At 37.5% G+C, this 27,555-nt stretch overlaps 1 protein-coding gene across 1 annotated transcript in view; it reads right to left on the bottom strand.

Moving 5' to 3' along the window:
- The window catches only part of KCNK2 (potassium two pore domain channel subfamily K member 2), a 77,497-nt gene that overhangs the window by 19,165 nt on the left and 30,777 nt on the right, over positions 1–27,555 (bottom strand). Inside the window, exons 4-5 of the mRNA XM_058835501.1 lie at positions 8,468–8,628; positions 5,832–6,018 (exon numbers count right to left, since the gene is read on the bottom strand). Of these exons, the coding sequence (XP_058691484.1) occupies positions 5,832–6,018; positions 8,468–8,628 (348 nt within the window). The remainder of the gene's footprint in view (positions 1–5,831; positions 6,019–8,467; positions 8,629–27,555) is intronic.

Here is a 27,555-nt window from a genome sequence, read left to right as displayed (position 1 = left end):
TCTACCCAAAATAGGTTAAAACCACAATGAAGAAGAAATCTAGCAGTCTGCCATAATCTGTTACCAAGAACAGCCAGAGTTTATTGCCAGGATGTTTTCTGGTAAAGATTGATCTAAAGTTGCTTGAGGTCTATTTCCCATCCACCATCATCACAGACTGTTATATTGTTGCTGCCACCATTCTTACATCTGCCAAATAATTTTTATTTGGGATTTTCAACACTTTGGTAAACATAAGTTGTTCTATGGCCCAAACATATTCCTTACTATAGTCAAGAACTCTGTTTCAGTGAACAAAGACATTAGTGAATATCTCAGTCGTGCTTTAGAACATATTCTGGGTTACAAATATATATTTTTTATTTATTTATTTATGTAAAACTAGTACTTTAAAAGTAAATAATTTTCTTCATTGTTGCTACTCTTTCTCCCATTCTTTCTACAGTAACTGGCTCAAAATAGAAACATGTAATTATTTCTGTAAAGTTTGTTGGCTTTGCATTTTTACTTCAAAATGAGGAGGAGAGAATAGAAAGTGCTGTCAACACTGAGTATCTTAATTCCATACCAGCAAAAATTTCTGGGTTATTCAAAAGTTGGCAGTGCAAACAAGGAAATGTCTGTGGTTTTTCATCAGCAGTACAAATTACTCTGCATATAGAAAAATTATATAATCCAGTTTTAATTTCAGAATAACAAGTAGCTGTCCACCATCCCTATTTTGACAAACCTGACAAACATGTTTCATCCAGAAATGTCACTTGTCCCACTCCAAAGAAAAATGGAGGTTCAGCCCTGCAGCTAGAAAGGATTTGCCTCTGAGTACTGCAAAAAAAAGGGGGGACACAGAAAGACTAGCTCGCATGGCAACGTGGAAATGCAGACAGCTGGGGACAAGATAGTATTGCACTGCCAGAGGTGGAATAGGAGTAGGCCATAGGAGCCACTTGATGCCACTCAGTGGAAAATGGAGAGCTACTTCAGAAAACAAAGCACAGATCTAAAACACTCCCCACGTGCTGTCCTGCACAGATATCAAGCAAGTCAGTGCTCTGTCTTCAGCTTAAAGCATAGCTCACAGAGAGCCCTTATTACAGACACCGAGTCCAGAGGGGGCAAAGAGCTCTTCCAAATGCCAAAAAAAGACACGGAGCCTGTGGGAGGGCACACAGCTCTCCTCCAGGATGCTGGGCACACCCCTGGCTCAGCATGACAGCGATTTCTCTCTGCTGGTGCGTGGTATCACACAGTGACTGCAGATCAACTGGGCTGCTATGACCACCGGGTCAAGTGCCCCAGTTTGGTGACATTAAATGAGACTGAAATATCTCAGTTCTCCACAAACTGGGTCTCAGGCCAAGCAACACAGTGCAGAGCCAGGTACGTGTATCACAATGGCAATATATCAGAGTTGACTAAAGAATGAAACAGTGAAAAAGCAGTAAATTAAAAATCAGGACTCAAACACAGAAAACCAAGCAAAAAAAAAAAAAAATTCCCACAGAAGTAACAAAAGAGTTGGAATACATCTTTTAAGGAATACTTTCAGAATTCTGTGATCTGTTTCACCAAACCAATTGAGATAATTTCATATCATCATTATGCCCCACTGTGAAACAAATTACTGATATACTATTTGTATTATTGCCTTCTACTTTATTTAGGCAAATTTTGGACCTGTCACCTAATTTAGACTTGAAACGTGCTAGATTAATGTCATTGGAAATATTTGAATGTACCTTCCAAACTGCACTGAAAGTTAAAGATTTTATCTGTACATGTGAACAATATATTGTTGATTATACAGATATACTCACATGCCTCAGTGCTAACCTTAGTACCAAGAAATACATTTCATTGTACTGATATTGTGACACATTCAACATGAGAAGATTTCTTTATCTCTTTCAAAAGATATTAATCATTTTGGTTGGGTTTTCTTTTGTCGTGTTAAATTCAATGTTTTCTCTTGAAAACATGAAAAGGGTTGTTTGACTACCTCCTGATATTCACAAGGCAGTGAAGGCTGTAGTACAGTTTGTCCTCTTGTTTTGTGAAAAGCTACATTAATCCTTCTTCAAATAAAAAAATATTATTCCTCTCCCTCTAAAAAAATTAAATAATTCCAAAAAATTGAAAAATCAAGTAATTTCATAAGACAGGGAAGTAGTCAATTTTTTTGGAATACAGTTAATGTATTTTCTGGAACATGCATTACAAGGGCTTTTCATCTTTTCCTTCCTTGCATGAACCAGGAGTGATCAATCTATTACCTTTGCCTTAAGGCTTCTCTTGCTGATGGAAACCCCAGGCGAAATTTCCACAGGCTTCAAATAACTTAGACTCTGACTAACAAAGGGAATGCTTTCTCACTCTGGTTTCTGGGAATAGAGCACATCATCTCCAGCACAAAAAAGAAAGTTCTAAAAAAACTCTTGGAGAACTAGAAGAATTTCTAATATGACAGCCTGTACAACAGTCAATGATAACATTACATTCCTGAATCCCGTGTTCAGCTATTGGCTCCATTTTGGTACAGCTATTGAGTAACATAAAGCTCTTTACCCCCTGAAAGTTCGTCGGGGCTTCTTTTCAGCTCTTACTTGCACCAGAAAGTAGCAAGTTTTGTGTTAGTGAAAAATTATAGGTATTTCAAAGGTCTTTCCCCACACACCAGAACATATGTTAACACAACCATGGCATTATGTGGGGCTTGTAAACTTATATTTTTTTTCTGTGAGATGGCAGCTCCCAGAAAAAAAAGATTTGAAAGTTTTCAAATATATAGGAATTGGAGGGTTTTGAGGGAATTTTATGGGCCAAAAATGGCACATATTTATGGGTTATCATGTGGGCCTCAGGAGTGCTAAAAGAACTATCAATTTGACTTTTACTGCAAAAAGTACACTGTGATATAATTGCAAATCAGAGCACCACTGGTCACCATTATGCTTTGACTATAATGGTAAGTGGAAGAAGGCAATTTTCACTATAAATATTATTTAAGGAAAAAAATTCAGAAAAATTAATAAATTAATGCCAGTGTGAAGAGTTTTTCAAAATGTGCTGCATCTAGGCACAAAGTAGACTGGAGTATCATTCTTTCTGCTGCTTTTTGCCCCACCATGGCAAACCACAACCAAGACCAGCATGCTCTAAACCACAATATTCTATCATGACCACCTCTTTTACAGCTTTCTACAGCATTACAGGTCTTAATTCTTCATGTTTCTCCCTTGTCTGTGACACCCAGATTTCCTAAACTTCAAGGAGAGCTCTCCAGACAAAGCCTACCACAAAAATATCAATTGTCCTTAGTGTCCACTCTGTAGTTATGACTTACCTAAAAGAGAAACAAGCAAACCAAAAAGTAATGAATAAAAGGTACTGATTTGTTAGGGTGCAAGAAATTCTGCATAATTCCTCAAAATTAATAAGGAAGCCTAGTTCTTAAGACAAATTCTATGAGAACCACTGAGAATTGCAATGTCAGTTTCCTTCAAATAATTTCTTACTTATATACACACCAATGACTGATAACTTCCACAATGTAAAGCTCAGACAATTAATACCTTACCTATTTTTCAAAAATTTTATTTAACCTGCCAACTATGTACTGAAAAAAAAAAAACCCAAATGGACATTTTTGAAAAATCCTTCAAGTCACCGGCCAAAACCAGATTATTTTAGTTCACCCAAAGTCTATGATATTCTCAGCTTCATTCCTGTCAGAATATAGTCCCATGGGAATATTTAGCTCCCAGTTATGATGTAGCCAGCCATTTAACCCTGTTCTCTTGAGCATTGTCTCTGCAAGCACAAATCCCATTGCCCCTTTAAGTCAGTAGCATTATGCTGTTCAAATATAAGCCTTGTGCTTGTTGCTCAAAGAAACTAGAAAATGTTTTAGATGCTTTGAAATAATGGATTTACAGTAGGATTTTAAATTAAATAGAGAACATTTTTCAAGTGAACCATAAAAGGCTATCAGCTATAGAACAACATAATTCACGGACATTCTGTAGAAAGAGAAAGTGTTTCCTGGTAGAATTAAAAAGCGGACAATGTAGGAAAAAATTATTATATCAAATGGCCTACAAATAGAAAAGTCTATGGAAATTTATAATGGGAGTAATGATGAATGTACTCAGTGTTCTAGTTAGAGCCAAGTGGGCCATTTCACATAATGCTTTACAGTAAATATAACCAGGCCTTTATACACTATCATTTTTATTCCCTGTCATACACATACCCTTCAGGACTGAAAGTCTAAAACACCCAGGTTCTTGACTCAGAAACAGCATAAATTTTTTATTTCATGCTAGTTGTTATCTGACTGGAATCACAAATTCTGAAGACAAAATGAAAATAAGAAAAGGAATACAGGAAAGAAAATGGAAAGGCAGAAGTCAAGATACATACAAAGACATTTGGAAACATCACAAATAACTACATAAAAGTAAAAAAAAAAAAAAATATTTGCTATTTTACAGCTCAGTTCTATGATTTACAAAAATTTTTACCAAGTTTGCAAGCAGTCTAGAAATGAAGGCTGCCTGAGCAGCAGTAACAGTTATCTTCAACAACAAATAAATTTACCCCCATTTTACCCACATCATTTACAAATACAACAAGCAGTTCCGACACTTTAGAGGTCCTTGCTGGACCTCATCAACCTGAAAAACTTCTGCCAGTGACAAGACCCGTTACTGCCATCAAGACAAAAACCTCAGGCACGTCTACAAGGCGAGTTACCCAACCTGAGAACGTTGGCTTGGCACACTTGGACTCACACAGCAGCCATGGGCACAGACAAGCCACAGGACGAGCCCACAGCATGTGAGTGCCTACTAAAAACAGTTCCCTCCTGAAAAGTCTCTTGCTGAGAGAGCAGACCCAGCACAAAGGGCCTTGTTGGTCACCTCCACCTTGCACAGAGTTCAGAGGTGGGAGAGCAGTGTTCCATGAGAGAAGTGATGGTTCTGTATCAGCAGAAGCATCAGATCTGGCCAAGGAAAGCAAGTCTCAGGCTTGGAGCACAAAGCTCTGATTTCCTGATCCTCACCTCTACACATCACTGACTCAGATCAATGTGTTTTCTCAGCACAGACAGCATATACCTACTCAAATCCAAGTGAACACCTCTGACATCTTTCCAAGAAAAAAGTTTACACAGAGAAGTGGCCCAGATGTTTTTTTAGCTTAGCATACCAAAGTTGTTTGAAACTAATTCACCTTAATGGAACCATAAAAATTGGACACGTTATCTACAGGTTGTGCTAAAACTTCTCATGACATTACAAAAAAATATGGGCAAGTGCATACTGACAAAAAGCCACAGGAGTAGGATCCAAAAGACCTCAGAGAATACAGACATTTCAATGGCAGAAAGAGAGCCCTGGAATATTTTGAAAGTAAGGGATGCACACAAAACTTATATAATTTCACAGGGTGAAGCATTTTAAACAAATCCAGCTGAAAAGGTATAGTCAGATTAAAATGCTATATTAGTGCTTCCATTTTGAAACCTTGTAAGAAAAAAAAAAAACCCTACAGAAATGATATCCTACTTAATATTTAATAGTGCAGGAAGAGAAAAAAGCAGTAGGCAGAGACATGTACCATGAATTTCACTGTCACCCCTCCTGTCTCTACACTGTCACATCAACCAAAATGAGGACAGGCCCCATCACATGAATGATGAAGGATAAAACTGGGAGAGAGGCACCACAAGAGAGATACATCTGTCCCAAAACTAAGAAAAAAATGCAGAATAAACATCACTGTGCAAAACATTATAAGACAAAGAGCTATGAAAAAAAAAACCTTACCTGCAACATAATCACCGAATCCAATGGTAGTTAAAGTGATAACCACAAAGTAAATTGCATCTAATGTGTTCCAGCCTTCTATGTGCTTGAATATAACTGCAGGAAGAGCAACAAACAGCACGCAGCCAAACAGTATGAATATTATTGTTGAAATGATGCGAATCTTTGTCTGACTCACATTCCATTTCTGGAAAGGGAAGGGGAAAGAGAGGAAACCCATTGTTAATAAAAATGCACCAGTGCACATCAGCACCCATCACCCCCCAGTGTGCACTACATAGCTCTAGAGGACACAGCGTTATAATTCTCAGACAAACCGGAAAATTCAAGCAGGATTTTATTCTGAAAAGGATTTCTAAGCAAACATGACTATCCTAGGAAACATTTGCCAGTAGTACATGCAGAATGGGACTGGACCCTTCACAGGTGAGCAGAATGTATAGCATTCACTAATATGCTGATGATGTAAAAGTTTTGAGGGCTGTCTAGATATTCAAGTGAATTACAAGTAGTGCATGCACCTGCAATTTCTCTAATTTTATACACCCACAAATAACCAACTAAATGAGGTGAATTTTAACCATACAGTTCTCTGCAATTAAATAACCAGCTAAACAAAATCCTACAAAACAGAACTGGAAGTGATGCAAGTGAGCCAAACCTGCCTAAAGACAAAACAAACCCACCTGAACCACTGCAAATACATTACTGGCCAAGTAACATGTGATCATGCTCTTGTCAACTGATGATTTTCCTAATGTTGAACCTACATCTTAGCTCCTTCTGTTTAAGTGTACTGTTTATGGTCTTATCCAAGACAAACAAAGAAATTACTAATTTTGTCTTTCCAGCAAACTTTCATAGTGTTTCTCTTTCAGTTCAGGTGTTCTTTTTCAGTTACATGATCTTTAAACCAAATATATTTATTTCTTTTTTTACCCTTTCCCATTTTTCTTGCAATCCCTTGGCATCAGCAAATCAGCCCATGTTTCATTAAGTGAGTACTCAAAACTAGATATGAAAAAATAGCACAAAATGGAATGGAATGAGCCTTTCTTATGCGTTGCCTATTTCCAGTTTTACCTATTTTCCATGGCAGTGGGCCATTAACTAATGTTAGCATGCTAGCCTCTAGAGTCCACAGAATATTTTCACAAAATTGCACCTAGACAGCTGTTTCCTGACATGCAGCTGCATATTTTATTATTCCTTCATATATTACTTTGACTTTGTCCTGCTTGAATTTGATCCTATCTAGTCAGACTGCTTTTCAAAACTTTTAAGATCATTTTGATCCTCCAAGTTTCAGTTGTCTCCACAGCTTGAGACCATCTGCAGATTTAATGAACCAGGGCATTTAGCTATTGTGTATGTTATTAACATTTTTTGTAAACTGCACTAAAGCTAGAACAGACCCCTGCAAAATTCCATTTTGCATGCCCAGCGAATTTCACATTTTCCATCCATTCAATGCATGTCGGTTCAACGTAAAATAACAGATTATACAAAAATCTTTCACAGAAATAGACTGAAAATGAAATCATGTTGTTCACAATGGATGTTTTCTTGCTTTTAAGTTTCTGTGGGAACTGTGTTTACAGTCAGCATGACCAAGGTCGAGCTTTCATAACCCAAATAAGAGTAACAGCTTGTGTTATGGCAACATAAAAGTACCTGCTCTGACCCATCAGCATCTCCCAGTTCTTTAGGCAAGCTAATAAACAGAATTAGAGAGTGTTCCAGACTGCAGCATCTAGATCAGTGTTTTCACTCAGATATTGTCAAAAGAGGGGATGATACTGCTTTTTTTTATGTTGGGGTATTCTTCTTGCAGGGATACATCCATTATAAAAAAAAATAAAAAGGAAAAAAAAGGAAAATCATTTTCTCTACAAGCAAAAGAGGCAAAAATTTATCTCAGAACTTCTATACCTTTAAGGAAAAAAAAACAAAAAAACAAACAGTTATGAAACCCCAGAAATTATAAAATGTTCTTGCCTTTTTCAGGCAAATCTCAATGGAAATCTATGTTATTCACCAGTACCTTGTCTGGACATGAACTGATGTTTCAAAGCTGAAAATGCATGCCTTTTCTTAAAAAGCTTTCAAGCTTGTGTTTGCCTATTGCATAAGACTTCTTAGCACAGGCCCAGTTTGCTTTACATCAAAAAAAAAAAAGCCATGTCAGACCCTTTCTATAAAGAAAAAGTGTCTTGCGTGCAAGGTAGGGCTTGATGTGGAAAACCAGTCCTAACACTTGCAGTACTGATGCAAACAGCTATGAAGTTGGTTACTAAGCATTCACTGATTCAAAAATCTCAGTGAATACATTTCTTACCACAGTCTGTACAAAAACCTTTAAGTGTAAGCATCACAGCAAGCTTACAAGTAAAAAGGGCAGAGCAAAAAAAATTGTTTGAGTCTTATTCCTCTTCCCAACTATAAATCATGGTAAGGAATGACTTCACCCAATTCTCAGAGGTGTTCATTAGCAAATTCAGACTGTGACAAGTCCTTTCTATCTTTTCCTGTACACCTGACTGCAACAATGAACCCTGTTTTTCAGGCTATTCCTTTCACTTGTGAGATTCAGAACAAGCAGTAAAAAAACCAAATGAGGCAGTCAGCATACTCACAACAAAGGTATCTTCTACTTTGGCAATTCCTTTTCCAAAGATTGTCCCTAGTTGATCTCCAACACCAGCCAACAGAAAACCAAACAGAGGAATTCCCAATAAGGCATAGATGATACAGAATATCTTTCCACCTTGTGTGCGTGGGGAGATGTTTCCAAAGCCTAAATTACAAACAACTTGAGGTGTTTAAGAGGTTCCACATAATACATTACAGGTTTTAAAAGAACTACAGTAACAGAACAGTTAAAAACAGGCTAACCAGGTTAACCATATGACACAGCAAACATTGTGAGAAATTAAATGGAAATGTAGGTCATACAATCCTCACTGAGCTACTCTCTTGTCACCTGCTACATGTTGTTAATAGCAATCGGTTTATCTGTGCCTTAGCCTGCCAGTGTCTGTCAATGGGCTTTTAACAGGCTGCAGCACCTGTAAACAACACACGATTTTCCTTCACTTGGGCCAAGTTTCAAAGTGAAGCAGCTTAAAAAAACTCAAACCACTTGGATGAACAAAACAGGGATTTCTACAATAAATGGGACTGCCTAGATCCTTCATTATTAAAGGCTTTGGTTCCTTCGAACAAAGCTGAGATACAGTTCATGGCTCTGTCCATTTGAAAGTGTAAATCGTTTTATCTTCATAGGCTTGTGTAAAATAGCACCTGAAATTCCTCTGATGGCTCGATTGCTGCTGGTCCACTTAGAACAGAGAAAGTGAAATACAAAGAGCACAGGGCCCAGCACCTGTGGAATCTCCCAGGATCAGTATTTAATAATTTGGACAAGGTCACATAGGCAGAACCCTACAGACAAGCGTGATGAGCCTAAGTCCTAAGTTTTAATTCAAATATTTTTCTCCTCCAAAGAATGTTTGGAGTGAGCAGTAGCAGTAACAACCCAGAATTTCTGACATTCTTTCACTTTTTAGCAGAACAACATACCCTTCAAAGGAGGCAAGAGGGAAAACTTGTAATAAAAAATCTTATCTTTAGAAATTTGCCTAAAGCTTCTTTTAATATTACCTTCTTGTTAAAAAACAACTTGCAAATAAAAAGCAAAATGGTTTGGCATGTAATTGAGAAATTTGTCTTAGTGTCTTAAATTTTTCATAGGAAAAACATCATATGCACACAAATCCCCCCCCAAAAAAAATCCAATTTTTTTGAAAACAATCCAACAAATTTTATTTTTAAAGTAGCTTAATATTTTTTTACAATGTGACAAAATTCCTACAATATAGAGCACATTTTATGAATGTCTTAGCAATTTATCAGCATTTATATTTAAATATTCTGAGCATGATGGTTTAACATATAGATTGTCTTTATGAAACCTATTATCTTAGTTCTTGGTTCTGCTCTCATGTAGGCAAGCTACACCAAAGCTCTGTTGCTAAAACTACTTTTTCCTTTCAGAACATACAAGACAAAGTTGTCCCTCACTTAACTTGGATTGGATTGTTCAGAGAAGCTGTGGATGCCCCATCCCTGGAAGTGTTCAAGGCCAGGCTGGATGGGGCTCTGAGCAACGTGGTCTAGTGTAAGGGGTCCCAGTCCATGGCAGAGAAGTAAGAACTGGATGACCTTTCTGGGACTATCAACCCAGGCCATCCTATGATTCATTAAAATAAAAATGAATCACACTGGGAATATATCTTACTCCTAGATCTTTTGCTCTGAAATCAGCTTACAGATTGTACTTATGTAAACAAAAAATGCAATATTGATAGAATTCAGTCAGAGAAAAGAAAGATGATATTAAAAGTTTCCCCAAATCGTGACTAATGACACTTGTCAAAAAAAAAAAGTAAAAAAATCACAGGAAATATCAATTACATGTTGCAGAGTCCTACAATTTTGTAAATGTTCCCTGTACAGATATATGAAAGAAAGCCTGACTCAGAAAACTAGGAAAAAGTCACAGCAACTTTAGACCAACCCAATATGCTTCCCTAAACCAGAGTCAGGGCTAAACTTATAATTCAGGAAATTTCAGCTCCACTGAGTTCACTCTGTCCCTTCATGCACCAAGGAGTAGACTCAAGTTTTAAAATAAAATTAGCTCATCACCAATCAAAAAGGGACAAACAGATCCAAGCTACTCTGTTTTCATAAACATTCTTGTTTATGCATCAACAGAAGCTTGAATTGTTCCAGGTTATAATTCCTGAGAGGTCTTAATGCAATTTAGAATCAGGGGTCTGGATACACCAGATTTAGAAAACTCATGCTTGGGGATTTGGCAGTCACTTTTTATTTACTTCTCTACAAAAGCAATGTCTCGCAATGGTGACAAAACACCAGCCTAGTGGAGCACATGCCAAGCAGGGAGTTTTGCTTGGCTGGCCCCATAAAACAAGCAGGCACTCTGTGAGCATCCCAGAGCTCTTACAGAGGCTGTTGCTCCACAGCATGCTTCTCATCTGCTGCTAATTGGTATGAGGACACCAAGTTCACATTCAGCTCTGGGTATTCTTCCTAAGTCAGACTTATGTCATCCTTGAAGGAAGGATTATAGTTCACTTTTACATTCAAATTCTTTTTCTTCATCCTAAAAGCTGTGAAATGCTTTTCTTCCATAAACACAGAAAAGGCATCATGTGATAATTTTATGATTAAATCACATATTACTGGATAAAATAACACTCTACCAGGTAGCAGTTTATTTCTGTCCAGATGCTAATGAACATAAACCAAACCATGGGTAGGGTACAGTACATACTTTAGCAACCTGATCTACACCAAGGGGTTTCCATCACACATTAATCACATTTCCTACTGTGTCATGTTTTATAACAGTCTGCTGCTGTACACCATAGCCTACTTTGAGAGTTACACAAGTTGTCCTTAAATCCTACTCTCAGCTTCTCCAGTGAAAACCTAATCCATTATTTATACAAAGGGAGAGGAAACGTATTTATATTTCATATGGTTGATGTAATTCCCAAGAGGTTTGTGTCAGAAAAGTATTATTTCTTTCTTTAAATACTTATAATAAAGACAAAAAAGAAGAATTCTGTTGCTAGGTAAAAACCAAGGAAACCTTAATTTTGGACACTGTGTTGTGAGAAGAGAACAGGGTGATAGGAATGCCGCTGCATATCCTTGTGTAACCACAGTGCTCCTGCATGTGGAGAGCAGGAACTTGTGGCCCCACTGCAGTAGCTCCCTAGCATGTTTTCCATGTTCCAAGTTCCCCCTTCTACTAAAGAGGCAGCATAAAGTCTGGCTAGAGCTGCCTTGCTCATAGAGAAACCTTGGGGAATCAGCCACATGACAACACGGTCTGCTGCCTTTTCCCTGCCTCAGAGCTCTTTCTCTGGATGGGATGGGTACAGGATGTGCACAATGCAACTGCACAGGCAGCCTCAGTACCTTGCTTATTCTTCACATTTTCAGTCCTGTGCAGCTCATCCCATCCCCTGTTTCTGAGGGGAAAGTTCCTAGAACTGGTCCGTTCCCCACTTCAACCAGTATGCTTGGGTTTGATTGTGGAAATTAGCAAGTTGCTTGATTTAAACTTCTAAATTCATTGGAAAGCTTCCCTCAAAGATTTTAACCAATGCTATCTTCCATGAACAGTACAGAGTACAAAATCTAACTTGCCAAATGGCATCTGTTTCATCCAAAATGCTGTCACTATCCTTTTCAAACTGCTCTTCCCCAATGCACCCTCCCCACTTCACTTTCATAACCAGGATGATTTGCCTCCTAATTTCACCAAATCCCTTTCATGTTCTGCTAAATTGTGTGCCTTTACTTGTCTCTGACAAGCAGCTGTGGACAAGAAATGCATTTTAGAAGGAGCTTCCAGTAACCCCTGAGTGAATTAAGAATAAAAGCACATTGCGGGTAGATTGTAACTAATTGCTTCGCTCAATAAAGTAGCATATTCCAGGGTTTCAGCTCCAAACTCCAAGGAGTCTCTGAGATTCAAATCAGGTTCAAAGGGAATCTTTATCCCTTTGGTCAGCAATAGAGATGAAAGCAGGGCTATGCAAAATAGGAAGGAAAATAAAACCAAAATGAGATTTTATAGGATTCTTTATTTTCATATTGTCTTCTTTGACATATTTCTGGGAGAATGAAAGCATCTGTATCTTTCCCATGAGAAGCAGATTCACTGTTAAGCAGATAATAGTAACTTTAATAACTATATATTACAGCTTTTGAGCAAAACAATGCTTCAAGTTTCAAATTCTAGTTGAGTCTTCCCCCCTTGACAAACAATAGATTAGATTGCAAATATGGAAAAGCTTGAAATGCTATAAATTCTCATACAATTGACATTACACTATTGTTTAGATGGTAAGCATCTAAAAGTATTTAAATCTTCATAAAAAGGAAGGCTGAAAACTAATTTTCTTTTTCTCTTTTAACTAGAGAAAGAGATCCCTTTGCCTTCTAGTTAACCAATATCTTCAGAAAACTCTTATAGATACACATTTTCAAAGTGGAGTTAGAAATATAGAGACTCCAAATGAGCATGTTTTTTACATAAAATTCCTAGACAAAGAGAGGCATCTACTGAAACTAGCTGCAATTAAGTATTTCACATGTGTGAGATTATAGGTGCTTTTGAGAACTCTAAGACTAGATTTTACTTGCTAAATTGACTGGAAGAGAGCTCCACCACCTATGATTCATTTATTTCAAATATCTCAAGTGGGATTGAAAGTTCTGGGGAAGTTCTGAAACATTTTCTTTCTATAAAGGGAAATGTAAATTCAAATACAAGTAAATGCTTTCTCCATGTTTACGACAAACCTCAGATTAGACAAGGCATCATTCATGAGGTATCAAAAATAAATGAACTGAAAATTATCCCAAATTAATGTTGTGTATTTTGAAGTATCAAAAACTACTCTAGGCAGCTGGTTTGGATATGCAGTCCGTTGATGGAACAGCTCAACACTGAGGGGTAAATGATTTGGTGAATGGGTGCACACTTAATTACACAGAAGTGGATTACAGAAAGTTGATGCTGAGATTTCATGGAGTCAGCGAAAAGGCAGAGTTCCTGACTGCTGACTCCCAGGAGGCTGGAGCCATGGGAGGCAGCTGCCATGGCCTTGGCCCCAGCCACCAAACTGTGTGTGCCACTGACAGCGGTGTTGTCATGGGCTCACATCCACCCTGACCACCCAGCTCAATTACAGTGATTGCCCTTTTCAGGGGGCTCATGTGGGTTTTGATACTGAATGTCAAATTGATTTTAAGAGATCAAAAGATGCTTTTTCCAGGCCCTAAGGAGCTACCTGGTAAAATCTTTATGAAAGGTACCTCATTGAATTTCTGGAAGAAAAAAATGGTTTTTTTCTCTTTGGATCATTGCTTGTGCTCAGGAGATTAGCATTTTAAATACATCTGTGCCCAACGGTGCCAAAGCAAAGATGTGCACTTAATCACAGATGAATAAGATATCTCTTTTAGCATAAATAATGGTCTAGACAATCATGAAACAAAAAGACAATGTTTGTACCCATACTGACCATGGGGAAATCCCTGCATACACTGTAGAAATAGTAAAACTTCCATGTTTGTGTTCATCATGTGGAAAAGAAATCCACATTTTTACACTGATCCCTTTTCCTTTCCTTTTCTTAACCCTTTCCTACACTACCACTTTGACATGCTTGTGTATGTCTGTGTTGTATATTTGCACATTTACAAATACATATTCCATGAGGTTTTATGGCTTTGGATAGTACAAGTATAAGGGCTTTTCCAGTTCTCCATGTGACTTCCTTCCCAACATTGCAAAGTAGCTAGAAAATTCCTATTCCCCTTCTTACAGGCAGGTAACTGAAGCACAGAGGAATGTCCAAAATTCTCAATATCATTTTAGGTCCATAACTCACACCAAATCAGTGGCTGATGCATAGGATTATGCATTACACTGACCCTTAGTTGGTGGAAGTTTGTCACCTGAAGCTCTCAAAGACCCTCAAGCTTGCTCAAGATAGAGATGCGCAGCAATAGATGTTTGCCAATATCTACAAACTCTGGACTCCCCTCCTGTCAGGGCCAATACATGTGCATGCACATACATTCCTGAACATAAAGCAAGAGAATCTGAAGGTTGAACAAGTACAAGTATTACTTTAAAATCTAAACTCCAAATGAATTGAATATAAATATTCTTGCTTTGAAAGTACATTTCTGCACTGTATATCCACTTGAATTCTTTCACCCATGCACATACTATGTGTTACAGCCCTCGCTCACAAGCTGTTGCCTGTGGATCCCTTCATGAGTATGCAGATAGTGTTCCTCCTTCAAGTTAATTCATCAACTGCATGTAAAGAAAATAATTTAACTTTTAAATTTAAGGAGTTCCTGCATGAATCCTCCTGATGGAAGAGCCCTGTGCAATAAGAGAGATGAAACTCTCTCTATTTTAGAGAAACCAAACTGAAAATCTCTGCTTTACAGAAGTTTGGAATAATTTCTTCACAGAATTGTTTAGGGTGGGAAAGGCCTCTAAAGACTGAGTCCAACCATTAACCTAACACTGCCAAGCTCACCATTAAACTGTGTCCCTAGGTGCCACTTCTACACATCATTTCTATGCTTCCAGGGCTGGTGACTCAACCACTTCACTCACCCACTCCAGCTTCTAGAAACCAATTCCCACAGTTTCAGTCAGTGATTTGGGAACCATGTTGCCACAAATTGCTGATGTTTATTGAGTGTTTGGTATTCTCTCGATTCCAAACTACAGGAATCTGATTTTTAGCACTAACCCATAACACTGTGTCACAAAACTGTGAATAGACTATTTAGAGACTTATGGTGTTCTGTCTCAAAAAAAAAGACATTAAAAATACTTATTTTTGAAATACTGATTCTTAATCTGTCTGAAAAAAAGACATTACCAATACTTCTCTTATAACTAGGAATAATAACAGGAAAGCCTAGACTGACATTAATAAAGTGTGCAATATTCAAGAACTGACAAGACAGAGGTTGATCTCCTTTCAGTGGTTTCTTTTCATCTGTGTTCTGTGGGAGCACTAATCAAATCAATAAAACTTCTTGTAAAAGAACAGGCTATAAATATTCATAGAAAGTAAGTTTTCTTCAAATCAGCTGTACTGGAGAGGTGAAAGAGTACTCCAGGAAAGGTCTCTGTATGGATATGGCAGTATTCAACAGCTCACATTGAGTTGCTAAGGCAGTTTCCAAAGGAACTGGGTAATAATTGTTAAAATACTCTTAGAAGCTTAAACATCAACTCAGATGGCTCTGCCTCCCAGCACAGATTCTACATTTCATTCAGCTGTCACTTTGCCCAGTAAAGAGTATCTGCATCTCATCAGTAGTAGAACTTCTATGCTTTTTTCAATTATTTCCTTTTTGTTGTTATTATTATTGCTTGCATTAATTTTACCTCTAATTCTTATTCTTGCAAATTTGAATCAGCTCCAAACCCCAAAATCTCCCACTTGCTTATTTTCTCTAAGTGAGATTGCTTCATGGGAACAAGATGCCAGGGTAACACAGCTAGCAAATACATGATGTACTTTAAAGTGAAATGTTTATATTCCACCACTTCATGAAACTTTTACTTGCCACATATTCTTATCAAGTGTAAACACATACCAGATATGACAAAGCAACATTAATTCTGCAAAAAATTTCATTAGCAATATATTGATGTGTAGATAAAAAATTGTTCCAGATGATCCACAGAAAAATAAAAAGAGTGAATTTTAGATGTAATGACAAAAATAACTTGATGCTACAACTTTAATGGAAATCTGAAATAACTTTTTTCTAGGGTTTGATTGCTTTCTTACAATACCTCTCCTTTTGTTCCCTTGAAGCAACTGAAGAAACAGGTTTGCATTTTTGTTTACAAATAAATCAATTCTCTTTGAGTGCTGGGTAAAACAGGCTCTTGCTGGCCTCTCCATCCTAGAGGCAAAGCAATCCATATGCTCTCCTACAGAATGGAAAATTACTCTGCCTGTATGTTTCTGTCCTCCATACAAAAAATAAAATGTGACAAAAGTACTCATAAATTAAAGCTATGCCAGACTTCGAGGAACAAACTGTAAACACACCTTGGTGTCAGTGAAGTCACAGATTTAAAACAAGAACTGCAAACCACAATCCTGCACTCAGCAGATTTGGACTTCAGCTACAAGCTGATACAAGCAGTCAGAATGAGTGCAAGTACCCTGACCTTTTAGGTAAGCTGCAATCCTCCTCCTGTTTTTAAACTTTTTTTTTGACACACCCTGTTTCACTTCAAGAGGTCTTTCCCCAGGTCATTGCAATTATTTTGGATCATCAGTTCTTTTCTTCCTGTATCTATTCTTCCTGGTCAGCTACACATACACAGCCCATGTATCCAGGGAAATCCTGGCAAAAACAGCAGTCCAGGGGAGATGGGCAGCAATGATAGAATTATCTATAGGGATATCTATACCAGGATAGAAAAATTCCTCATTTGCACATATTTAAATACAGACTTGCTTCAAAGTTTTAAGACAAATAATTATAAGAAATAGAATATATGTATTCAAAAGAAAATATACACACACACATTATTTTGTGTATAATGTCAAATAGCTGAGAATTTTATTACTAATAAAATGCTTCTCTATGCAGTCCTACCAATGTATTATACAACAAAACATGTAACAGTTAAAAAATAAGGAATACTACCAAGTTTCTAAAATAAAATGCTCTGAATATTTTTATTCATAGTATTGTTTTTCTTAAAATTAATATTTTGCCAGTGAAGTTCACCAGGTGCACAAAGGTGTGAAATAGTCTCTTATTTCTTGTTATTCTCATTTTTTTTATCCTCCAGTAATCTTTGGAATTAAGACTAATACAGAATCTTACAAACAGAGAAAAGAAGCACTGCACATAAATAGCTTCCACTGAATTTCCCCTTTGACTTCCAACTACTTAGGTGTTACATGCCTGATTCAGCAAAGCAAATAACACATTTTACTTTAAAAATGTTTACATTTATCTCTACTCAGATAACATTCAAATAACTGAGCATGAGCATACTCAATCTTTCAGCATACACATCTGCAAAAATGAACAAGCACATACTTTGTCAGGGGAAATTCTTGGCAAATTTTCAACTGATTTTTCAGCACTGCCATGATAGAAATCACACTGTCACCAGCTCCTTAATTTCACAGAATTCCACACCATGTAACAAAAGATTTTTGATAAAATGTCATTATCCAAGCAATTCAAGAAAGTGCAATTAGAAGACTGCAGAAATATTCTGAGGAATGAGAATTAATTTCTGCTTCCACAGTTTTCAGTGACTTTAAACTATGCAGGTGTGTGGGATTTTTCTCTGCAGTGAGAGTGCTTCAAAAGACAGTGGAAGATGAGCCCTCTGTGCCTCACCAGCATCCTACCAATGACTTTTTCACTCAGAGAAGGGTCTTGCCATGCCTGCTCCATGCCTTCATCCAAGCCACTTAGTGAGCTACCACTCTAGACATTCTCACTTGATCTCTGGCAAAGACAGCAGTCTAAAGATAGGAATCTACAGAGAAGAAGTTTCTTATGAAAGTTTACAATTCTAAACAGAAGTTCCAAACAGAGCAGTAATTGAACATAAAATTATCTCTGTGGATCTTGCAAAGCCATTTAAATTATTATTGTCAGGCAGTGTAAAATAAATTCCAAATTTTGTGCTTTTAGTACACTGAAGTATTTTGTTTATATTCCCTGCTTGCTTTTGAAAAAAGCCAGTGTGATTTACATGAATTTCAGCACATAGCAAAATTGTGAGCAATTATTTTTTCACACCTTTTTTTAAGTATACAGGCTATGATTTTTCTTTTACAAAGCAAGTGGAATCTTTTAGAAGTCTCTAATCACCTCACCTGCACACATGAAAGCAATTCAAACTTGGATAGAATGCTTCATGAGACAGAGAAGACTTTCTGCTAAAGATCTTATATTTATATAATCTTTTCTTTCAGCTCATGAGGAAAGAAACACTAAAACAAAAATATTTTTTTAAATGGCCACATGTAAAGATACTTTTCAAGGATTATTCCACCTCTTTTCTTACCCTCCAAAGCTGGAATACAAATAGCTAAGCTAGCGTGGACTGATGACTGCAGAGCCATCTGCCCCTACAAACACAGCTCTGGGACTTGTTTGGACTATGGGATATGTATATACCCTCCTCTAGTCAGGTGTGGATTATGGTCTCTGACCAATCACACCAAACTAGAGTAAAAAATAATAGAAAAAATATACATATTAAGCAAAGGGAAAATCAAAAGGAAAACAGCTTGAGCCTTTGACCTCAGATCATCAGCTCACACATTTAATGTTTCTCACCCTCATGGCTGTGAGGCACAAGGTACAACCTGTCTCTTCCCTGATCTTCCCAAGAGACCGACAGGTATTCCCCCCAAACTTTAGACCCCAGTGGAGACTATCAACCTTCTGTCCTATTTAAATCTAAAGTACTTGAGGGAATTTCATATCTTGCAGAGTCTGACAGCCCACCTGGAAGCAAATGATATCCAGGGAAGATACCAGAAGCTAACGAAGTCCTGGGTTGCATTACCACTGCCAAACAGTAAAATGGGGGCAGAAAAGGAAGAGGAATGGCCTTCGAGGTGCTCATATTGATGTAATTCAACAAAAAAATTTGAAGTTTAATGGATGAAGGTTTGATCTAGTTCCTACTTTGAATAAATAGCTTTGCCAATTTTAAATCACAAAAGCCTCCATTTACTTTTTTCTCTGTCTCTCCTTAAGTGTCAGTGCTTGTTCTGAAAGCCACAGCTCCCTTTTCATCAAAAGCACAATATCTCTTTGATCTGAAAGACAAGTAAAACTTTTTCCTGAATATAAAATCATATTGTTTCTCTTCCCCTAAAACATGAAAGCACATACCAAGATAGGGACAGCACAACAATTATTTAAGCTAAGGACATTAAATCTTAATGACTTTTAAACAGGCCTGTCCCTGCACTGAGAAGACACATTAATTAAAGCATACCCCATGTTATTGCAGCCTTTTAAGGTGGATTAAAAGAGGGAGGTAAGAACAGTAGGATATATATATATATATATATTCTTATAAGAAGAGTAATATTATTAATAGCATTTTTAACAACAATAGAAAAATTAACATCAATATATGCTATTATCAGACTCTGAAATGTGTTGCAGAAAATAACATCTGCCGGTTAGCCCCACTGAAGGTCACTACTACTTCATTATTACCAGAATAAGCAAATAGTAGCTCAGGCTCATCCTCTATTATAGGGAAAGTTTCATCAACATTTTAGCTGCTGTGAATTTCATAGTAGGTCAGTTGGGAAAAGAAGATCAATAGAATTGAAAATTCCCCAGGATATATTTCAGGAAAAAAACTATATGGAGAAAGAAGTCTGCACTCATTGTCTTTAAATGCACTTGTATTTTCACACAGAAAATATTTGCAAGAAAAAAAAAAAAAAATAAGATATCATCTTCTCCCTCCAAAGATTGCCATTTTTATTTAGGAATATGTGATCCTGAAAATCATGCCAATATAAGCAAGAATATCTATTCTAATGTTTCTAAGATTTCCAGTGTTGCAAATTAGTTTCCTCAATTTTTTTGGTAAATAAGGGCAGCTGATTTTGCAGAAGCCTGTGTAACAATTGCAAACAGAGAAAGAAACGCAACATACACTTCCCCAATATTGCTTGCCTTATACTCAGGAAATTAGAGTTACTAGCTAGCATCCAAAACATGAAAACAAAATTGTCTCCTATTTTAAATAGGACTCCTAAATGGAATTAGCATGGAAAGATACTACTCTAAAACATTTTGCAACTCCAGCTGCTTTTTCCTACAGGATCTCATTTTACTCAAGCAACCAGAATGGAACCTTACTGGTATAACTGGGAAAACAGTTATTGTTTTAAAAATATCCCACCCAAAGCTACATTAATTTGTTTATGCTGCAGCTGTTTGAGTTTACTGGAGACTATTCATTAAGAGAATACCATAATCCTCAGATTATAAAAATTAATTTTCCAACAAGTAAGTAAAATATCAAATCAAAGCCTAACAATTTTTAGCTTGCTTTAACTAGAACTATTTTTTGGGGGGTAGAAATATTTTGAGAGCATTTTGTGTTGGTTTGGTATATCTTGCAGCTTAATCTGTCATCACAAAAATGGCGGGGGGAAAAATGTTTGTTGCCAATTTGCTTTTTCAGTCTGGCTCTGTGACTCTTGGTAGAAAAAAAAAAATCAAATGAATTATTTATGTTTACACACCAAGAGATGGAAGCTGAATGACCCAGCAATATGTGCTGGCAGCCCAGAAAGCCAACCTGATCCTGGGCTGCATCAAAAGAAGTGTGACCAGCACCAGAGTGATCCTCCCCTTCTACCCTGCTTTGGTGAGACCTCACCAGCAGTGCTGCATCCAGATCTGGGGTCTCCAAAAGGGGGATGTGAAAGTGCTGGAGCAAGCCTAGAGGGGGCCATGATCAGAGGGAGGGAGCACTTCTCTAATGTAAAGTGCCTGAGAGAATTGGGATTGTTCAGCCTGGAGAAGCGAAGGCCTGAGGAGATCTTACAGCACCTTCTGGTACCTAAAGGGTACCAGAGAGCTGGAGAGGGACTTTTTACAAGGGCATGTAGGAATAGGACAAGGAAGAATGGGTTTAAGCTAGCAGAGAGCAGGTTTAGATTGGGTATTAGGAAGATATTTTTGCTGTGAGGGTGGTGAAAAGCTGGAACAGGTTGTCCAGAGAAGCTGTGGATTCCCTATCCTTGGAAGTGTTCAAGGCCAGGTTGAATGGACTTTGAGCAACCTGTCTAGCAGAAGGTGTCAGATGATCTTTAAGGTCCTTTCCAACCCAGAGCATTCTACGAGTCTATAAATTATATGGTTATTCATATTCCCCAAGTGGTATTCAACAGTGTAAATCTTCTGATTCCTTTTTTTTTTAATGATAATGTATAAATATTACTCTATTTATCTTCTCACAATTTAAATTTTTCCACACCAAAACCAAAATATCTTGAGGCTCTCAGCTGGCTACCAAGACACTAATCAAAACCCTACTGCATCCCAGGAATTTAAGTTGAAAGAATTTAAGCAGCAAATTTTTCTCCCCAAAATAAGACCACAAAATTACCGTCATGTATTTCTGTGGTCCAACATACTCCAATCAAAAGGATGAATCCCTGGGACCTAAGGGTTTTCCATGCTGTAGTTTCTAAAATCAATCAAACTAGTGTTTTTGTATTCAGAACATAACAAAAGAAAGGGAAAAAAGAGGAGAACATCCCACACCATAAGAATTATAAGTGCATGTATGGCCATAACAGTTCTTCCAGAAGGGACTGTTGGTAATTTGGGTTCCTTGGTAGCTGAAGTCTAGAGCATTACATACATTAAAATTACGAAAAATCAGACTAGAAATATTTTTTCTAAACAATTTTACTTAAATCTAATTTATATTTAGTTATAAGATTTATAAGGATCAATATAGATAAAAAGTTTTGAACCTAAATAAATCCTTAATTAAATATCTACAGATGAAACCTATTCTCAAAAGAAATACTGTTCTCAGATTTCTCAGATTCCTTCAGTAGAATAAAATGGGTAAAGATGCCTTCTAGAGGAGGACACACAAGTAAAGCTGAAGAATCCAAAGCTGCCTCTAATTGGAATAGCCATTATGAGAGTAAGTAGACATAGGACTTGCATACAACCACAATCAGGAAACAGAGAGAACATAAAAAGATTCTACATAATAGTATCGTATTCTTTTCATGTCTTCAATTATACTAATGTAGCATCCACACACAAAAATTAATTGGGTGCAACAGATGTGCCTCTCCTTCTTGTTACTTGTGTCAAGAAAATTACTCCAGAAATTAGCTCAAGCTAAATCAAAGTGTTCCAGAAATACAGTAGCAGTAGCTCTTGTGAATCCATATTGCTGCATTTATTGAAGCAAACAAGAAATGTCCTTCCAAAAAAGATAGTAAGACTAAGCTTTGAGCACTCTTGCCCACAGTATTAACTTATACAGGTTACAAATACATGCAGACTACAATAAAAATGGATCAAATCCTGAGTCTCCATAAAAAGAGTCAGTCCCCTATCTGTTGAAGTGAAAAAGAGGAATCAAATTTAAAAATCAGAATCTTCAAAAGTATATAAAAGCCCTCAAGAAAACACCAACATGTACTGTTCTGAAAGCAAAATTTCAGGTTACCTGTGTTGATGAGATGCCTCAGAACCTGGACATCACAAAATATTGATCATGAAACACAAACCACCTTCCTTATCTTGAGAACGTTTTTACCAATTAAAATGCAAATCAACTACTAGAATAATATAACCATTTTCAACAAATATCTCTAGAAAAATAATCTGCCTTCTAGATTAAATCTGTTTTCCGGTATGTATTAACAAAAAAAAAATAAAAATAAAAATAAAGATCATTTAAATTATATATTTATCTATTTCTAAATAGGCAATGTGTCTTCCAATTCAAGCAAAGAACACAGTGACCTGAAAATAAGTGTATGCAATGCTAGAGAGGGAGTAACTGACTCTATATACCAAAATTATTTCCCTGCACATCTTTAAAAAGGCTACTGGATATGACTAAGCCACTTGATGCTACCTCCTCTATCCTGAACAATAGCCTCCAGATGCTCATTTTCATATATCAGTAGAACTGGAGGGGAAAAAAAATATCATAACTGTGATGTCTGCAGTGGAGAAATACAGAGGCCAGAATCAAGCTTTCCATGCAGCCTTCTACAGCTGAAAACTCGATGGTGTGCCTCAGCAGTATCGTTCAACCCTGTGCTCATAAACCCTTGGTACACACTACAGAGTCCTAATAAACACCCAGAGCATTGCCAATCTTCCCTACTGCTTCCCACTGTTAACCATCATTTTGATCAACTGAGAATCTACAAACTACCACACAATTTAGACTAGGAAATGCAGATTTCCACATAAAAATATCCCCAAACACAAAGTTTTCTCTAGTCGGTATCTAATTTTTGCACGCGGCAGCATTTAGCCAACGAAAAATTAATTTCTTACTTGGCATTGATATTCTTAGATGCAGGCTTGCCTGTAACAATGGTTCAAGACAAGGAGAAACTTTGTTTCCAAATCAGCTTGAGAGAGAAGGAACCTCAAATCAATTTTTTAGGATTGAGCTAAAAGCTACACACATCTTTAGCGGCTAACATTTCCCTTTTACTGTCACTCCTTTTAAATCCTACCACTCTCAAGCTGACTCAAGAACAAATATTGCCCTGCAAAGTTAATGTCATGGATATGAAAATTACAGAGCTTGAAACTGAATGTATACCCTGGCCTTTGGACTGACTTAATAAAATTAAGAATATAAATTATAATGCAACTTCTTTCTGTAAAAGCTCCCTGATGAACAAAATCAGCTATTTAAAATTTCTCCACATTCTTTTGACAAAAAGTAAGCCAGACATTCTGCTAACTCAATTCCTCTTTTTTCAAGGAAGCCACATGAGTGTTGTCCTTCTGCTCCATTGCATTTCTAAGCTGGTACAAAGGCTACATCTGCTCACTCCCCATCCTCAGATGTTACTCCCCACAACTGTTTCTGGCCCCAGCTACCAGCTACCCCTGTTCTGCTTGTTATCTTCCATAGCATGGAGGAGGAATTGCATCTTTTATAGAAGTGACATGAGATGTCCCAGCTGAAGAGCCTTGAAACCTCAGAACATGAAGAGCAGGAAAAAAAAGGCAGAAAATTCTTTTTCACCTACAGTTACTAAGTTAATTTTCTTTTCTCCCACACTTCTTTCATAACACCCCCTGCAGAGAAGTCTGACAAACTCTTGAACCCCACAGAATTTAGCTCAAATCAAACCCCTCTGACAATAACCAAGACCAGGATCCAGGGCTCAGCCAGAGGCTCTGACCACAGTATGAATCCTCAACAAAGCTGTAAGACAATATCTTCTAGAAGATGAATATATTTAGTTTTTCTACCAGAGATTAGACCTGCATGAAGTAGATCCTTGGTAGGCCTCCCAAAATTCTTGAAAAATCCCTCAGAGACATTGCATAACACTACGCTATTCTCAAAGGGACCAATTGCATACATCCAAGACCATTGTTGCTATCACTCAAAAACACAAATCAGAAGCTCAAGCTCACCTGTCAGCCAAGAGCTTCAGAAGGACAAAACTGAAAGCATGAAGGGCTTTCACCCTCCCACCCCTCAGGGAAGTATCAGGGCAAAGAGAACATTAAAATGTCACCACATCAACACCACAAGTTACAGGTCAGCGCTGGTGCAGCCATTTGGCTGTGAAAACATCTGTCACCCCAGTTCAGACTGGAACTTCAGATACCAGAGGTTTGAAATCAGTTCCTATTTATATATGCACCAGCTGAGGAGATCATTTTTGTCTTTGCATCCCAGAGACAAATATATTCAATAGACTTCATACAGCAACTACCAAGGTGTATCAGCTGCATGCAAACTAACACATAAAACATCATCGAGAACACGATCTTGGGCACAAAATATATATAAGAGAGCTCTGATTTTTCACAGCTGTTCAGCCTCTCCCCTGTTTGCATCAATCTGAAGAGAAATTTCTGTACGAACAGAAGTTGTTAACATACACTTATTTGTCTGGAGATGGCAACAGTAAGTGACTACGAAAAGGTAAAGCCATATACTTCTTGCAGAGATGCCAACACATACATATATTTAAGAGACCTTGATGCAAACACATATGTGTAAACATATGTTCGTACCTTTAAATATATATTATTTGTGCTGTCAGGGAATAAAGAATTTTATTTTACACAGATTGTGTCATACTGTTCTTCCTATGGAGTGGCTGAGCCATGTTATTGTAGCCAAATACCAGAAGTCTTCATATTCTTACATACAAAGAAGACATTTCTCTGAAGGTCTTTCGCTGTTCTAGTTATTTTCCTTCCCCATTAGATCTGAGGAAGCTAAGTTATGGGAACATCTGCAGCTGCCCTACAACACAGCTACCCTCTTAGAACAGATAAGAACGTTTCAAAAGCTCTCAGTGCAGGAGTACCTTACTAGGTTGGACTTGAAACCTTTCTATGTGAAAGGAAAAAGATTGCTAGAGAATACTTTAACACCAGCAAAATAAAATAATGAAACTCTAAAGTATAAACAACAGAAAACTAGAATGGCATGGATTTGAAGAAATCAAGAAAATATATAACCAAGAAACCTACAAGTAGTTTCAGTAAAAGTGCATTTGCTCTAGACCCTGGTGGCATTCCCCAGATGGAAGGAAAAGCTTAATACTATTTTTCCAGCATATTTGAATTAATTTGTATTAATATTACCAGAGTGCCTCACAGCAAGAACAAAATGTCATGACTGCTGAAAGACTTAAGGAGCATATGTCTCTACCACAGATCAAAACAGAAGAGTGAAAAACTCTGGGGTTAAGACTCACTGAACTCACAAATACTGAACCCAGGTGTACTTCCATGCATATGTTGTCTTCTAGCCTCAAAATCATCCCTTTTCACAGGAGTCCTCCAAGGCTGTGACTCACAGAGAACTCCCTCATGCCTCTCAAACCAGGAATACACACAGTTGTTTGTAGGCTCAGGACCCAGAATTTTAACTACACCACATGTCACAGAGGCATTATTTTTAAATTTCCATGGTTGGATATGATTCTATCTGACTCATGTTTAGATTTACTAGCTGCATGTATCAATATTGTCAAATGTTAAATTTGCTTTTCCCTCTGGAAAGTTTAGATTATAATTTCTCTAGAAGTTTCTTTGTGATTTAGTATTTAGCTATATTTAATGATAGTGCCATATGCACTGTATTATGTGACAGATTTATTACTAGGCACTTATCACTGGACTAGTCCAAAAAGTAGATGATAAAAGTGGTAAAATGAAGCATCTCCAGATGGTGGCCCTGCCATCTCAAGGTCCCTTCCTCATTCAGATGTAGGCTGCAGCCTCCCCTGACCCAGTGGTTCTGTTAGTTCTGTGGTTATTTTTCCCAGATGAGTTCAGACTGAGGGCAGATGGAAAAGGAGACAAGGTGGGTACAGATGAACAAACAACAACAAAAAAAATGTTATCAAAAGATATCAAAAGATGGGGAGAAAAGGAAAAAGGCTGAAATAAGCAACCAGCACAGGATGATGAACACCCACTTGAGCTTTCAGATAACTCAGAGGAACATCCCAGTTTAGTATGTGTATCCTCTTTACAATTTTTCCAGAAGCATAGGCCAGACAGAAGTATAACATCCCCAGAGACAGAACACACTTTGCACTACTCTGCATCCAATGGTCCCTTTCCAAGGAAGAATTTGCCATCCCAGCTGCTTTCTCGGCTTCCCTTGCTAGGAATTTTTGGTGTCAGTTAATAAGCAGATCTCTGTGGGAGCATTTTCACAGAGGGCTGCAGTTGAAGTTTCCATCATCTCTCTGTGTGACTACTTAGCAACATGCTGTTCTAGCAGGCATCTGGCAATCTTTCGCGTCTTCCGACAGCTTTCAGTGCTTCCTTCCTCTAGCCCATCATTAAGCAGGTGCTTTAAGTAGATCACAAAAAACTATCTTTTGGTAAACCTTGAACTGTGTGGATGAGAATGAAGCAGTTCAGTCTTTGCTTCTAGTGAATAAACCATCTTACAGCCACAGGAGAGCATGGCCAGACAGGGGCAATGCTGTGACACATTTGCCACTCGTCTGAAAAGCAGCACAGCACGTGTCCTCAGCAAGGACATGCTGCCCACTGCTGCAGGCTTCTCTGCTGGCAGGGAACATGCCATGCCCGAGACTGACAGGCCACTTCCGTAGTGGATAATTTATATATTCATATCCATGCACATACATTCAGATGTCTGTCAAACGTAGGGTTTACAGAGCACCACAGTGTAAAGCCTCCCACTCCCACCAACTCATGAGGGGTTGGTTTCTCTAAAAGTCAGATACAAAATTTCTCAATGCTAATGAGAGCTGAATATGGCTCTCATCATAACATCAACATCTAATTGCTATTTCTAGGGGAATGTCTC

The sequence above is a fragment of the Poecile atricapillus genome, chromosome 3, assembly GCF_030490865.1.
Source record: "Poecile atricapillus isolate bPoeAtr1 chromosome 3, bPoeAtr1.hap1, whole genome shotgun sequence".
NCBI lineage: Eukaryota > Metazoa > Chordata > Aves > Passeriformes > Paridae > Poecile > Poecile atricapillus.
This window is presented reverse-complemented; position numbering and strand designations above follow the sequence as displayed.